This window comes from Coregonus lavaretus (genome assembly GCF_964263955.1).
Source record: "Coregonus lavaretus genome assembly, chromosome: 14".
NCBI lineage: Eukaryota > Metazoa > Chordata > Actinopteri > Salmoniformes > Salmonidae > Coregonus > Coregonus lavaretus.
This window is the reverse complement of record NC_140001.1, coordinates 28,066,595-28,083,277: the sequence shown is the minus strand read 5'-3', so window position 1 is coordinate 28,083,277 and position 16,683 is coordinate 28,066,595. Positions and strand designations below refer to the sequence as shown.

The following is a 16,683-nucleotide window of genomic DNA, read 5'->3' as shown; positions in this document are numbered from 1 at the left end:
AACCTGAGACTACCAGCCCTTCCATGCCCAATTATTCTCAGGTGTGTAAAAAGCATTAATATTAGCCTCTAGTAAAGTGTTATTATATGAGCCGAGGTACACACAACAAGATAAATAAAGCAGTATGTATTTCACACCATACTCACCAGATTCCGAAGCGACGGTTCATCCAAAGTTGAATATCTTTCAGCAGACATTTTCAGTCTTTAGGATACAATGACAGGTGAAAGGTAAACAAAATGCCGCCTTTTGTTTTGGAAATGTCCTTCAAATAAATAACTGTTGCGCGTTACACGTAGGACCTATCAATGGAATAACGCAGACCAGCAGGATACAAATGCTGGCAACAATTATATCCCAAAAGAAGACCCAAGTCCCCTTTTAACGTGTCCGAATTGATGCTCCACCTGCTCGAATCGGAGTTTCTTCCAAGCAACTTTACATATAACTTGTGAGCGTCTGATCACAACGCAAATCCCTGCCTCAAAATAACTTTTTGATTATTGCAATAAAACACGACTGGAGTGCTTTAGAGATGGAAAACACATTTTTTTAAAACTCAACTCTATCTGGCTTCATTCACTTTTATCTCACTCCTAAATTATTTAGAATACGCGAACCGGAGTTTGAGGAGTTTGAATACAGAATTCCCACTAGATTTGAGGTCTGCTCCGCCCCTGAAAGACTCATCGACCAATTGAATAACAGATATTCAAACCCGCAGCCCTTCGTGGGTGGATCAAATACTCATGTTGTGTTTATTACAATCAATAAGTAATAAACATAATTATGTTCAGAAAAAAACAAGTAGGCCTAGAGGACAAAACATATTTGGACATACAGTATTATTATGTTGCCCTTTTTTTGTGTGCATTTATTAGATAAATATTATCTAATAATTTTGATATATCCAAGACTACTAGATATGGTCAATAAAGTAGGCTATAATATATTTGGCTTGGAAAATATGGTTTCGCCTAAACGTGATGGGTATCGTTGGCTATATATCATGTGAACCTCATGAACCTCTTGTGTAGACATTCAGGTGCTGAATTGTTTCAAAGACAGAAATGGCTGAGTAGAGTGCTCCCACCAGTGAACAATATGTGAACTACCAGAAGGCAACGCTTCATCGATGGCCACTTCTATTGGGGCTATATCCTTTTATTGACTTACACTGAACAAAAATATAAACGCAACATGTAAAGTGTTGGTCCCATGTTTCATGAGCTGAAATAAAAGACCCCAGAAATGTTCCATATGTACAAAAAGCTTATTTCTCTCAAATTTTGCACACAAATATTTACATCCCTGTTAGTGAGCATTTCTTTGCCAAGATAATCCATCCACTTGACAAGTGTGGCATATCAAGAAGCTGATTAAACAGCATGATCATTACACAGGTGCCCCTTGTGCTGGGGACAATAAAAGGACACTCTACAATGTACAGTTTTGTCACACAGCACAATGCCTCAGATGTCTAAAGTTTTGAGGGAGAGTGCAATTGACTTGCTGACTGCAGGAATGTTCACCAGAACTGTTGCCAGAGAATGTAATGTTAATTTCTCTACCATACGCCACCTCCATCGTTTTAGGGAATTTGGCACCAAGTCCAACCGGCCTCACAACCGCAGACCACGTGTATGGCGTCGTGTGGACGACCAGTTTGATGATGTCAACGTTGTGAACAGAGTGCCCTATGGTGGAGGTGGGGTTATGGTATGAGCAGGCATAAGCTACGGACAACGAACACAATTGCATTTTATCAATGGCAATTTGAATGCACAGAGATACCGTGACATTCATCTGCCATCACCTCATGTATCAGCATGATGATGCATGGTCCCATGTCGCAAGGATCTGTACACAATTCCTGGAAGCTGAAAATGTCCCAGTTCTTCCATGGCCTGCATACTCACCAGACATGTCACCCATTGAGCATATTTGGGATGCTCTGGATCGACGTGTACGACAGCGTGTTCCAGTTACCGCCAATTTCCAGCAACTTCACACAGCCATTGAAGAGTAGGACAACATTCCACAGGCCACAATCAACAGCCTGATCAACGCTATGCGAAGCAGATGTCGCGCTGCATGAGGCAAATGGTGGTCACACCAGACACTGACTGGTTTTCTGATCCATGCCCCTACCCTTTTTTTTGTTAAGCTATCTGTGACCAACAGATGCATATCTGTATTCCCAGTCATGTGAAATCCATAGATTAGGGCCTAATGAATTTATTTCAATTGACTGATTTCCTTATATGAACTGTAACTCAGTAAAATCTTTGAAATTGTTGCATGTTGCGTTTACATTTTTGTTCAGTATAATTCAGATGATGTTTAACCTATTGAATGAGGGATACAGCCAACACTGAACTGAATAAATTAACGGCAGTAGTCTGCAGACAATATTTTTACAGGTGGGGAAAATAGAGGACCATTGACCAAGTACTAATTTTGAATCTCTGCAAATCTCACTCTCCGGTCATACTGCAGTAACCAATGTGATATGTGCATTTTTTACATGTGGAGGGTTCAAAGCATTTTAGCCTATTACAGTTGTAGGAAAATGGCCATGTGATGAATAAATACTTTGTATTGAGGACATTCTTTTACATTAAGAGTCATCCACAAGTGCCAAAGCATCAATACTAGGATTTATTAAAAGTATGAAGATAACATCAAAGCGTATAAAAAAACTACTGTTTTATAGGTGCAGCCCTAAATACAAATACTTAGATAAATAAATACATTATCATTGATTTTCAATTATTCAGAGAACAGTACAATTACTTAGTGGATCTTGAAGATTTCTTACATATACATTTTTACATAGGTTTTTCAAGAGTATATTAAGGGGGTTTTTCGAAATTCTATACAACTTATATAAAACAGTTTAAAACTGAAAGGATTATAATAAGAAGCTGAAAGTTAAAACAAAATATTGGAATCACAAAGATTTCAGTTTGACTGTTTATACTTTAAAAGGTAGAGCGACTGAAACATACCGACACACACACACAAGCAATAAAGAGACTGGTCGTGTTCCAGGCCAACTATATTGGATTGCATCAACCACTGGTTGCGCCCCACGTCATCTGCTGCGCAGTTGGGCATCAGAGTGTTAAACAACAACCCAAGCATGGTGAGATCTCGGAGGCGTCTTCAATGTAGTCAGCCAGGAACACCACCACTTTTAAAGCTCACACAAAATGCATTTGGTGATTGCCTGTTGCTCTTTCCATCGACAGTCTCTTAATCAGTCTTGCCCTCACTCCTCTTCCTTTTCTTTGTTTTGCTTCTTAGGCACCTAAAAATGAATGTTGTCACAGAAAAACATTAAAATTAACTTAAGAGATGACAACCATAGAAGCTCTAAAGAAACAAGGATTGTTTGTTTACCTTTGATGGCCCTGCATTCCTTGGTAACTTATTCCTTCTTCCCCCATTATTTTCTCTTAGGGGTGGTCTGGTGGATAGAGACAAAATATTTAATTTGGAAGCATTATCATTAGAGATGTGCATCTCTCCTTTCATGAACGATTCGACACCTATCTAGATGCATTGGCTCCAATATGATACAGGAACGATACGTTTTAGTTTGAAACGAGTCGGTGCAATTCGGTTTGATTAGAGCTGAGTCTGAGATGACTTCCCTAAACTGAGATGCCCTCTGTTAGTGTGTGTCAATGTCAGTGGCGTGTGTAGGCACCTGAGCTGAGCCATTCGGCAGACTGAGCATCTACAACTCCACTATCAGATTAGGGGTGGGGTAAATGTATGCTTTTTGCCCCCCCCCACTCCACACTTTTTATCTGAGACCACCATCACTCACTGATTAACTTGCAATTTTTGCAGATTGAAAATGTTTTGAGCTAGAACTATGTCAATATTTATATTTAGAAATTAGCATGGCATTTAGCCATTTAACAATGCAGTTTGGGATTTTACCTCCCTTTCGAAAGCGAATGGTTTAGGCCGTTTTGAATTTTACAGAGATCTTACATTTAAGTCATTTAGCAGACACTCTTATCCAGAGCGACTTACATTATTTATTTATTTTTTATACTGGCCCCCCGTGGGAATCGAACCCACAACCCTGGCATTGCAAACGCCATGCTCTACCAACTGAGCTACATCCCTGCCGGCCATATCTTCTCCCTCTTCGACCAATGAATGCGAAATGATTGCTGTCCTTTATGAAATTACCATGTTCATGTAAAAATGACCAAATACACTGACTGTTTAAAGCAAAACTACCAAAATGATTTATTATGGTGAACCTGAACAATCTAAATAAAATCTGAATGATTGAAAACCCCAATCAGCAGTTGGATGTGAGTTGCGTCCACTCTGGTAGGCTACACAATTTTCTACTGCGCATTTGATAACAATGACCCAGCAAATTACATAGGTTGTAACTAATAAAGCCTATAATTTGACATTGTGAAAGCCATTGTACAAGCATCTGAATGCTGAAGTGCCATATATTAGAACAGGGGATAGGCCTACCTCTCGTTTGCGCGAGCAGCTGTGTCTCCCGCACATTGCACACAGTTGTTATCTGACAGTCATACGCAGAACATGCATAAAAGTTCGATAGGCTACTGAACTGAAGGAGGCATCAATTCAGTCACAACAGATGAGGTATTTTCGGTATAAAATAATATAATATATAATATAGTAAAAAAACATTGGTAAACAGGCAATTTGTAACGTTTGAATCGTTTTTCTAACCGATGCATGCTTAATTTGGATCGGTTTGGGCTCCCACATACGCACTCATCTCTTAAAAATTCGAACCAGGGAGCGATGCGTATCGGTGAATCGCTACATCCTCGAATTATCATCACTATATTATACTAAAGAAAACACTTTCAACACTAATTCTGTAACACAAAACGTAATCCAAATATTAGGTGACCCAAACAATTTCAAATTAAGTTGTTGTACCAAGTCAAATTGTTTGTTAAAATGACATTATTATGGAAGGTTTGTCATTGTTCTTACCCCACAGCTGCTGCAGAGTTGGATTTGTGGCCTGCAGTGAAAAGTGAGTGGCCCCCATCTGCCTCTCTGCCATGCTGGAGTCTGTTCTTCACCTGGGGATCACAGTTTGAGGTCTTCCCTGTAATAGGCAGCCCACTGTGGTCTCTCTGCCATTCGTTTGGGCTTCGCACCGGGGGCCTCTCTCCATCCAGCCCACCGAAGGGGTCCACTTTAGATGTAAGCGTGTGCACACACACACAAAATTAGTCAGTCTCTCTGAATTTGATGTACTGTGGTCATTAAAGATCCCATGGCATTTATCGTAAGAGTAGGGGTGTTAACCCCGGTGTCCTGGCTAAATTCCCAATCTGGCCCTTGTACAATCATAGCCACCTAATCATCCCCAGCTTCCAATTGGCTCATTCATCCCCCCTCCTTTCCCCTGTAAGTATTCCCCATGTCATTGCTGTAAATGAGAATGTGTTCTCAGTCAACCTACCTCATAAAATAAGGGTTAAATAAAATAAAACATAGGTGGATAGATGGAACCCAACCAACATTGACTTTGTTAAAAATTATTTAGCAGTGGTGAACATAGGGTTCAGTGTCTTACATTGGTGCTCGAGTCTCCTCTGCACCTCAGGAGAGATCCGTCCACAGCTCTCTTTGGGAGGAAGAGATTGTTTTTGAAAGGACACTTTGTTGACCTTATCCACTGAGTGAGCAGTGCCGGGTCGGAGGTCACACTTATCCTGTAAACAAAGTGTAATGCTGTACTCGATTACTAGGAAATTACTATGGAGCAACATGTTAGTGCAATAACAATAATACTTGAGTAATTACAATGTTAATACACAGGTATAGGAGCAAAGTTATCACATTTTCTTCCCGTCAAAATGACTTTTCTCCTTCATTTGTATCGTGACTAAGGACTATTTGACATTGGCATACACTCTTTGAATATGATCTTCAGTTCTTACAGTACTACATATTGCACAGCAAATAACGTAGGCCTACCTGGTGGTGAAAGACAACGGCCTCCTCCAGGGCCACTCCACAGAACTCACAAGGAATAACCACATCCCCCTCTAGTGGACTGGCAGGTAAACTATAGGAGAGCGGGGAGACTGAAGGGGGGAAGGTGGGGAAGTAAGGGGTGTCAGGTGGGATGTGCAGTAGACCACCAGCACCCCTAGCAATCCTGTCATCATAGCGTGGAGATGGAGGACGCTTGCTGAAAGATGCAAAGGCTGAGGCTGGACTACAGCCAGTCTGAAAGACAACAAAAACAGCCGTGAGGGGAAAAATGTATTTCTGCTCACCAGATAGAGCAGGTGGCTAGCTACCTACCCTCAGGTGATTACCACATTATCCACACTGCACTATCAAATCAGCCCTCATGGAAAATTATTAACAGTTCTAACATTCTCATCGTGGAATTCCACCATAACTATCTACGTTACATAATTTCAAGGGTTTTTCTTTATTTTTACTATTTTCTACATTGTAGAATAATAATGAAGACATCAAAACTATGAAATAACACATATGGAATCATGTAGTAACCAGAAAGTTTTAAAAAATCTAAATATATTTGAGATTCTTCAAATAGCCACCCTTTGCCTTGATGACAGCTTTGCACACTCTTGGCGTTCTCTCAACCAGCTTCGCCTTGAATGCTTTTCCAACAGTTTTGAAGGAGTTCCCACATATGCTGAGCACTTGTTGGCTGCTTTTCCTTCACTCTGCGGTCCGACTCATCCCAAACCATCTCAATTTGGTTGAGGTCGGGGGATTGTGGAGGCCAGGTCATCTGATGCAGCACTCCATCACTCTCCTTCTTGGTAAAATAGCCCTTACACAGCCTGGAGGTGTGTTGGGTCACTGTCCTGTTGAAAAACAAATGATAGTCCCACTAAGCCCAAACCAGCTGGGGTGGCATATTGCTGCAGAATGCTGCAGTAGCCATGCTGGTTAAGTGTGCCTTGAATTCTAAATAAATCAGACAGTGTCACCAGCAAAGCACCCCCACACCATAACACCTTGTCCTCCATGCTTTACAGTGGGAAATACACATGCGGAGACCATCCGTTCACCCACACCACGTCTCATAGTGACACGGCGGTTGGAACCAAAAATCTCAAATTTGGACTCAAGACCAAAAGGACACATTTCCACCGGTCTAATGTCCATTGCTCGTGTTTCTTGGCCCAAGCAAGTCTCTTCTTCTTATTGGTGTCCTTTAGTAGTGGTTTCTTTGCAGCAATTCCACCATGAAGGCCTGATTCACACGGTATCCTCTGAACAGTTGATGTTGAGATGTGTCTGTTACTTGAACTCGGTGAAGCATTTATTTGGGCTGCCATTTCTGAGGCTGGTAACTCTAATGAACTTATCCTCTGCAGCAGAGGTAACTCTGGGTCTTCCATTCCTGTGGCAGTCCTCATGAGAGCCAGTTTCATCATAGCGCTTGATGGTTTTTGCGACTGCACTTGAAGAAAGGTTCAAAGTTCTTGAAATTTTCCGTATTGACTGACCTTCGTCTTAAAGTAATGATGGACTTTTTTTTAGCTGTTCTTGCCATAATATGGACTTGGTCTTTTGCCAAATAGGGCTATCTTCTGTATACCCCCCCCCCCCCCCCTTGCATTCCAGGTGACTACCTCATGAAGCTGGTTGAGAGAATGCCAAGCGTGTGCAAAGCTGTCATCAAGGCAAAGGGTGGCTATTTGAAGAATCTCAAATATAAAATATTTTTTGATTTGTTTAACACTTTTTTGGTACTACATGATTACATGTGTTATTTCATAGTTCTGATGTCTTCACTATTATTCTACAATGTAGAAAATAGTATAAAAATAAAGAAAAACCCTTGAATGAGTAGGTGTGTCCAAACTTTTGACTGGTACTGTATATAACAATAAAAACGCAGCATTGAGTGTCAGACTTATTTCTGTAATTCTATATTGTCTGGGATTCTGGGGCTTTCTGGACATACTTGTTAAAGGCCTTCTTTTCACACCAGGTTTTAGTTCGTAGGTTAAGCTACTGCACTTCGCCTCGGGGCCACAAGGGCACAACCCATTGCAAAGTAGGCAAGGATACGACCAAGATCCGAACATGTGCAATAAATACATCTTCATGCAAACTGAAGACATTATGCCATGTGTCTACCCTCCAAGAGCTTGATGCCGACGTACCTTTTCTAAAGTGAGCTAGAGCACTCTTTATATGTTTAATACATTTAAAATGCCTAACATTTGGATTCCTCACTTTTTTAAATCAAGCAAGAGGTCACTGGGGAGAACTACATGAAGGGAGCCACAACAATGATTAGCCACAATAGTGGAATCGTGGTTCGCCATCAAAGTAAAAGTCCCACATTTGAAAGTGATACAAACGGATACAAATAGCGGAATCATGCCATATTTGGACTAGATAATGCTAAACAAGGTTGCAATGTTGTTAATTTACAATGAAATACAATAAATTAATAACCATTGGCAGAGATTACAGCTGTGAGTTTTCTGAGTATGTCTCTAAGCGTTTTGCACACCTGGATTGTACAATATTTGCCCATTATTATTTTCAAAATTCTTAAAGCTCTAATTGGTTGTTGGTCATTGCTAGACAATCATTTTCAGGTCTTGCCATTGATTTTAATGCAGATTTAAGTCAAAACTATAACTCGGACACTCAGGAACATTCACTGTCTTCTTGGTAAGCAACTGTAGATTTGGCCTTGTGTTTTAGGTTATTGTCCTGCTGAAAGGTGAATTCATCTCCAAATGTCTGATGGAAAGCACTTTTTTTGGTTACTACATGATTCCATATGTGTTATTTCATAGTTCTGATGTCTTCACTATTATTCTACAATGTAGAAAATAGTAAAAATAAAGAAAAACCCTTGAATGAGTAGGTGTTCTAGAACTTTTGCCGGTAGTGTAGGCTAAACCTAGAATTTGTTTTAGAACGAACACAAACCATTTGAATTCAATCTCTTTTTGTCAGAATCCCTTTTGATTTTAACAAAACTTTGCATACGTTTACCCATAGAAGAAGTGGAAATAAAATGTGTTTTTGGAAATGAATGCCAAAACATTCATGAGATAAAGGTATATGGATGTCTCATGGTATGGTGGGGTATGCAAAATAAGTCAACATGTGATCCTTTATTTCTTGAATGTTTTGGCATTCAAGTCCGATCAAAACAATGAATGAATCTAACAGAGTTCCATCTCAAAAAGTTGTATTAATAGCCTAAAATGTAAGGCAGACAGGAAACTAATAATGAGAGAAACAATATCAATGGCATATAGAAAAATGACACGTTTTATCAAGTTTAAGCTTATTAACACAGAAATTATCTGTGAAGGGTGGAAAATCCCACCAAGCGAGGTTGAAAATCAAATGGCCAATAACCTATCCTCCTACTCAATTCAAGAACAGTGGCCTTTTCCAAAATATTCTAATAGCCTAAGGTACTGTTTTCCTAAAGTTGCCGCTTTCAAAAAGAAGTCTATTGGCCCAGGCTACTCTCAATCACAGCTTTATGCCCATTAAAAGGAGAGGTTTACCCAAAATCCAGAAACTCCCAAGTGATTCCATACATTGAAACTAGTTCAGTGGGGATTGCCCTCTCCCCCGCTCCCTGTCGTGCTGTACTGAAACAGCTGCAAAAACGGGTCACGTGACTCAAGATGTTGCTGGATGCAAGCCTCGCTCTGCTCCGTTGCCAGTGAATTCATGATTCAGAAATCCACGAAGTGTTGACAAATTCATGATTTTATTGAAAGCGTACGGCCGAATTAGCTATTTTTGTCAAAAGTACTATTAGTTTTGATTCAGGAAATGTGTGCTTTTCCACCTAAAACATTAGCGAGTATTTTATATCATTATTTTATGTAGCCGGCTGCAGCGTAGATCGGTGGCCTAACAACTGCGCATGTGCGCTCTGGGGGAATACCTGCTATGTATAAACTGCACGTTACGCCCTTATTCACAGATGCACGTTTTTTTCAGCGGAGAAGTGAAGACCGCGTAAATAACAACCTACAAACATATCTGAGGACGAGTGTTGAAGTGATGAAGAAAACTACTGAAGGGGTACCGATGGTGTCGTCGAACCATATTGATTTGAGCCTGAGTTTTTGGACGAAGAATTAAGGCAAATGTAGCTTTTGATGTCCACCGAAGCCGCAGGAACAGCTGGACCACAGCCCCAATCCATCCGTAGGATCAACACTGACTGGTGGTGCAGTTGCCGACAGATGAGGGAGAGGGGAAACTCAACTGAACTAGTTTCAATGTATGGAATCACTTTGGAGTTTCTTGATTTTGGGTAAATTCTCCTTTAAGAGAAGAGGATAAGACAAAGTAATTATCCAGTTCTGAAGACAGTAGACTTTGCTTCTATCCAGCCCATGATTTATAATAGTCCATGAGCCAGACCCCCAAATTTGGGCCGTCAGGCTCACCTGGACCCACGATGTCTCTTCATTTTTATTTCTTTTTTATGTCTATGTCCATAGAGTTAGAAAATGTGTGATAGCAGTGCAGCAATGGTAGTAGAGGACTAGACACTTGCTGCATACATTACAATGTCAAATTCCATAGGAATGCCAATTCGTTTTCAACTGATAATACGTAGTTCATCAAAATTCTTACTATGGGGCATAGCAGATTGGTCCGTTACTAGAATACTACAAGTAATGTAATTGGCCTCAACAGGCCCAACATTGGATTTTACTACACTAATGGAATGTACGGTGCAGGTATACAGTGCATTCGGAAAGTATTCAGACCTCTTCACTCTTTCCACATTGTTACATTACAGCCTTATTCTACAATGGATTAAATAGTTCCCCCCCCCCCCTCATCAATCTACACACAATAACCCATAATGACAAAGCAAAACAGGTGTAGAAATTTTTGCAAAAGTGTTAAAAATAAATAACTGAAATAACACATTTACATAAGTATTCAGACCCTTTACTCAGTACTTTGTTGAAGCACCTTTGGCAGCGATTACAGCCTCGAGTCTTCTTGGGTATGACGCTACAAGCTTGGCACACCTGTATTTGGGTATTTTCTCCCATTCTTCTCTGCAGATACTCTCAAGCTCTGGCAGGTTGGATGGGGAGCGTCGCTGCACAGCTATTTTCAGGTCTCTCCAGAGATGTCCGATCGGGTTGAAGTCCGGGCTCTGGCTGGGCCACTCAAGGACATTGAGAGACTTGTCCTGAAGCCACTCCTGCGTTCTTTTGGCTGTCTGCTTAGGGTTGTTGTCCTGTTGGAAGATGAACCTTCGCCCCCAGTATGAGGTCCTGAGCGCTCTGGAGCAGGTTTTCATCAAGGATCGCTCTGTACTTTGCTCCATTCATCTTTCCCTTGTTCCTGACTAGTCTCCCAGTCCCTGCCATTGAAAAACATCCCCACAGCATGATGCTGCCACCACCATGCTTCACCGTAGGGATGGTATTGGCCAGGTGATGAGCGGTGCCTGGTTTCTTCCATACGTGACGCTTGGCATTCAGGCCAAAGTGTTCAATCTTGGTTTCCTCAGACCAGAGAATCTTGTTTCTCATGGTCAGAGTCCTTTGGCAAACTCCAAGCAGGCTGTCACATGCCTTTTACTGAGGAGTGGGTTATGTCTGGCCACTCTACCATAAAAGCCTGATTGGTGGAGTGCTGCAGAGATGGTTGTCCTTCTGGAAGATTTTCCCATCTCCACAGAGGAACTCTGGAGCTCTGTCAGAGTGACCATCGGGTTCTTGGTCACCTCCCTGACCTAGGCCCTTCTCCCCCGATTGCACAGTTTTGCCGGGCGGCCAGCTCTAGGAAGAGTCTTGGTGGTTCCAAACTTCTTCCATTTATGAATGATGGAGGCCACAGTGTTCTTGGGGACCTTCAATGTTGCAGAAATGTGTTGGTACCCTTCCCCAGATCTGTGCCTCGACACATTCCTGTCTCGGAGCTCTATGGACAATTCCTTCAACCTCATGGCTTGGTTTTTGCTCTGACATGCACTGTCAACTGTGGGACCTTATATAGACAGGTGTGTGCCAAATCATGTCCAATCAATTGAATTTACCACAGGTGGACTCCAATCAAGTTGTAGAAACATCTCAAGGATGATCAATGGAAACAGGATGCACCTGAGCTCCATTTTGAGTTTCATAGCAAAGGGTCTGAATATTTATGTAAATAAGGTATCTGTTGTTGTTTTTTTAAATCTAAAAACCTGTTTTCACTGTCATTATGGGGTATTGTGCGTAGATTGATGAGGAAAATGTATTATTTAAGGCTGTAACGTAACAAAATGTGCAAAAAGTGAAGGGTTCTGAATAGTTTCTGAATTACCTGTATAGTCCTCATAATGAAAACAGCTACTTGGATAACATTGTCTATCATTTTAATCAGTTCATATCCATGACTATTCACATGTGCATATCCATTTAACATGGTTGAAGGTTAAATATTGCAATTATTGATCATAACATCTTCAGAAATCAGCGATTCAGACAGCTTTTTGGGAACATTCTTACCACATGTCTGTGAATAATATTTATATATCTGGCACACCTGGCTCACATGGTTGTGTATTCTACATCACTATGAACATTGAAATATATTTTTGGGCATAATACAATTATATTTCACACAGGTATGGTCATGTGAAATTGTCCAATAAGACCACATTGATTTGTTTGGCGGCAAGAACTGTGTGGTTAATGTGTGAATTCGCTGATGGCCCTGTATCTACAACTCTTTTTAATAACCGGGCTTAACTGTGTGTGCAATTTGGTGCCTCTATTATCAAAGGTAGAATCCAAAAACATAGCTGTCCCATTACATGGAATTCTATGGCTAAGCTTCCAACATTCTAATGTCAATGTTTAATCAAACAATAGGTGTAGCTGGTGATTTCAAAGTTGGTTATATTATATATCATTTCCACTTGTCAAAAAGTTTAAAATGTATCATGTTTTGCTTTTTAAAGCCATTTACACAGGCAACATAGAGGTCAAAGTTCTGAAAATTGTGTCTGATGGATAGCTGTGAATCTTTCCAATGATATGACTAAAGGGTATAAGTGAGCAATAGCTTGTAGTATACTGACATTGTTTGTCATGGGGTAAAATCCCTATGGAAACATGCATCTGATGGAGGGATGAAAGAAAGAGTGATAGTGCAAAGAGAGCTGCCATTGCTGCACTGCTATCACACATTCTCCAACTCTCGAGACATAGACCTGCAAAGAAATCACTATCAGACATCATCGGCCCAAGTGAGCCCGACCAACCTCCTGGCTCATGGACTATAACCTAACTCACTATGGTAAGACAGCCTGTGCCTCATCAGTTGACTGTCACTTTGCTCCATCATGTGCGCGAGACAGACACACACGTTCCACCAGAAAGGAATATTAGAAAAGATTTGCCTGTACTTCGCCTCTACCAAGGTTTTCAACAACATTATCTTTCTTCATGATTCGTCCGTTGTAGCATGTGATTTCACGCTATAGCCCAAAGGTGGTTTTAGCTGAGTTTTTATTTTTGTAGAATGTATTTTTGGGGGGCAAAGCGGATACCTAGTCAGTTGCACAACTGAATGCATTCAACTGAAATGGGTTTCCTGCATTTAACACAACCCCTCTGAATCAATAGGGGGAAATACCATCGTACATCACAATGTTTTATGAGTACATAATCACGATAGGACAAAGGTTGACATCGCCCAATCCTAATACCAAGTGCAAGACACAAAATGAACGGTGACCAAGTATGAACTGTTTTCAGGAGGGGAAACTAGGAAATTAGGGGGAGTGAACAAAAGAAAAACAACATCCACAGGAAGGAAATAATGGGGAGGAGAGGGCCTGTGTTTATAACTAACTGCTGCAGCCTATAAAGGAAATGAATTCCCAGGCCTCGACAGACTCAGCCGCCATTGAGTTAGCCTGACTTGTAGGCTAAGTGTCAAAAGATCCTTCTAACCTGGTGTAAAATGAGGTCCACTTCAGGAAACAGATCCTCACAGAACTCACAGGGCAACATGGTGTCTACATGGGAGAAAAAGAGCAGAGGAATAATGGGTACAGTAGAAAACACTAGATTATTCTCAATTTATTTACAAACATCACAGGGTTGAATGTAAAGATGGGTGGAAACGTCAAAATGTAAAAGGCAGAGGAGGGCAACATTCTGTAACGGAATATAATTATGAAAACAAACTGGGACAATAAGTGGTATTTTTGTATAGTATCTGACCTGTCTGGTAATGGTCTGTATTGGTGCCTGTGGTGAATTGTTGGTAGTTGTTAGGGGGAGAGATGGGAGGGATGAGGGAGCCGGTGTTGGACATCCTTCCAAGTTTGTGGTCCCAGACATCCGTCCACAAGGCCCCCTCTCCTCCCCCTAGATCCCCTGTGTCCCCATCACTCTGCAGGCTGAGGGCCAGCAGGTAGTCCAGGTTGGCAGAGTCCTCTCCCAGTGATTGGCCTGCAGGCCATGCCAATGAGGCCAATGGTGCTATGCTGTAATTGTTGTTGCCCAGCACTGCTGGTTCTTGTTCCAGTACTGGGGAGGTGAAACCACAAGTGAGATATGTTTTTACAATCACAAAAAAATATATTCAAATAAAACAATGTTTCACTTTAATATAGGCCAGGGAAGTTAATCAATACCAGACTATAAATTCTAAGATTGTTTTTGGATAATGTAAGGGAGAAGAAAAACTTTAACACTTTGTATGAGCCATTGGCTGACGTACAGTGGCTGAAGTCTGTATTCCTAGGGGCAATGTTCACCCTTCCTCCCAGGCCCACTTGCCCCCGGGTGCTGTTGTGCACTCTGGCCTCCAGGGGCCGTGGTAGGGTCCTGCGGTCAGATGCACTGGCGTTGTTGTTCTTGTGGCCTCCTCCCTCCTTGGCCCTAAACAGGTTACGGATGGAGTAGGCTTCAAACCAGGCTCCTGGGGACTGGGGCTCTGCTGGGCTGTGACTTGCCCGGCTGTTGTTCCTTTCTTGAGGAGGCGTGAGGCTACCACACCAGGCTGGGTGGACAGCCTGCTCCCTCAACATTACATTGCACATGCAGAATGGACAGGGCTCTGTGCGCGTCCCACAATAATCCTCATGCTCCTTAGATTGACTGAAAACCAGCTCCAGGTCACAGTACTGACACGGCACCATCCGCTGATTGCACTCAGAGCTCTGGAAAAGAGCGAGGTCAGATGAAAAGGCCACGTCTCAGTTACAATGTAATACATGACCATCACAAGTCAGGTAGATGAGAAGGTCTCCATCCTGATACAAGTTTTACATACCTGGTGGGATTCGATATGGCTTTTCTCAACCTTTAAACCACACTTACATTTCACCTGAAATTTAAAGAAAATGTTTGAAGCCTCCTTTGCAACAACTGTACAGCAACTTTGGGATGTCTCCCTAGCTTTTAATAGGCTAATTTAAGAATAGCCCACCCACCTCCCGGCTCCCGCCCTCTCCATGTTTAGCACTGTACCTGCATATGCTCTTGCTCCTTGTGCTGCTGAAGATCTGAACGGGGCACTGGCTCTTGGCACACCTCACACAGAGCAATGTTCCGGCAACAGTGAATCTCATGAGTAGTGAAATTAGCCTCTGGAATGTCATGCTGACTAGAGCGCAGGAGAGAAAGAAAGAAGGAGAGGAGAGAGACAGAAAGAGCGAGAATCAGACAGACTTCTAATGTGTATTTATCCACATTGTCCCTACTACTCAACTACCCTGAATCTTCATACTTACCAATTGGCACAGAACTGTGTACTTTCATCTGCCATGGCTTGTATGGACATAAAAAGAAGGAGAGAAAAATAGGATAAAATTGCCAAGGGGCATTTGAAACTCGGGTGGCAAACAATCCACCGAAAATTGATGTGGCATCAAAGATCGCCTTTTATAGCTAGTTAGCTACAGAATGTACAGATATAACGTTACAATGACCCACAACAGACGTTATTACTAGCTAGCAATCTGCCCAAATTAAACAGTAACGTTAGCTAGCTAATTAACAAGCAAGCTAGCTAGAAAAGTTCCCATTTAGCTAGTATCGTCATTTGGCTGACAATGACCAAGCGAACATGCAACGTAGCTAGCTATTGTTTCAGTTCAATGCTGGTAGTTTCGATTTAGCAGGTTGTACCGGTATCTATAAATTAGAAAGTCACATAGCTACCTGTGCTGTGACTTTAGTCCCTTGTTTGTTTACTGTAACGTTACTTGGCTAACGCTACTTTTTAGGTATGTCTAGGCGCTAGTTAGCTAGGTAAAGATTGACGGCGGCTTTAAATCGCTGTTTTCAATAGCTAAATGTCAGAGTAAACTTACGGGGTGACAAGAAAGCTCTTCTGCTGCTAAATTTGTTTTCGTTTCACCCTACTTTCCAAGCCCGTTTATGCAAACCGTGCGTTTCCTGAAAGTACTAGTGACGGATAACTCTCTGATTCGCTAGTCACCGAAAGACAGTTGACCAATGAGATCACCCGAGTGGAATTTGCTAATATTTGATAATTGGGACGTTCATACCCTAAATCCTTAACGATAACCCATTCCTAACACTTGTAAATGTAAACTTCAATGGAGTAACTTCCGAGTTGCGACGTCCCAGGGATCCCGGCTAGCAAGGGCTTTGACAAAATGAATAGATT

General features: G+C 41.6%; 2 protein-coding genes across 6 annotated transcripts in view; both read right to left on the bottom strand.

The window, feature by feature from the left end:
• The window catches only part of LOC311141655 (smoothelin-like), a 103,117-nt gene extending 102,474 nt beyond the window's left edge, over positions 1–643 (bottom strand). For 3 of the 4 annotated variants that reach the window (XM_084177056.1, XM_084177055.1, XM_084177057.1), the window contains exon 1: positions 147–606. In XM_084177056.1, the coding sequence (XP_084033182.1) occupies positions 147–197 (51 nt within the window). In that variant the 5' untranslated portion in view covers positions 198–606. Of the gene's footprint in view, positions 1–146 lie in introns of all 4 variants that reach the window. The other variant, XM_084177058.1, reaches the window with a different exon arrangement.
• Positions 644–2,643: 2,000 nt separating this feature from the next.
• Positions 2,644–16,443, bottom strand: LOC311141292 (TRAF-type zinc finger domain-containing protein 1-like). 2 transcript variants are annotated; one of them, XM_084176579.1, is made up of 12 exons: positions 16,364–16,443; positions 15,782–15,818; positions 15,519–15,654; positions 15,322–15,375; positions 14,767–15,208; positions 14,265–14,573; positions 13,992–14,056; positions 6,010–6,264; positions 5,606–5,744; positions 5,014–5,221; positions 3,406–3,472; positions 2,644–3,313 (listed from the first exon to the last, which is right to left on the bottom strand). In XM_084176579.1, the coding sequence occupies exons 2-12, from the start codon at positions 15,814–15,816 to the stop codon at positions 3,275–3,277; spliced, it is 1,749 nt and encodes a 582-aa protein (XP_084032705.1). In that variant the 5' UTR covers positions 15,817–15,818; positions 16,364–16,443; the 3' UTR covers positions 2,644–3,274. The 2 variants fall into 2 exon arrangements, with proteins under 2 accessions (XP_084032705.1, XP_084032706.1); XM_084176580.1 differs by having other exon boundaries at positions 16,212–16,432.
• Positions 16,444–16,683: the final 240 nt, after the last annotated feature.

Excerpts from the sequence above, each read along its gene's own strand:
- LOC311141292 (XM_084176579.1), bottom strand. The coding sequence starts at position 15,816 with ATGGCAGATGAAAGTACACAGTTCTGTGCCAATTG. Across the intron at positions 15,655-15,781 it reads ACACAGTTCTGTGCCAATTG|TCAGCATGACATTCCAGAGG; the intron begins GTAAGTATGAAG and ends CCTGCGCTCTAG. Across the intron at positions 3,473-5,013 it reads AACTCTGCAGCAGCTGTGGG|ACCACCCCTAAGAGAAAATA; the intron begins GTAAGAACAATG and ends TCTATCCACCAG.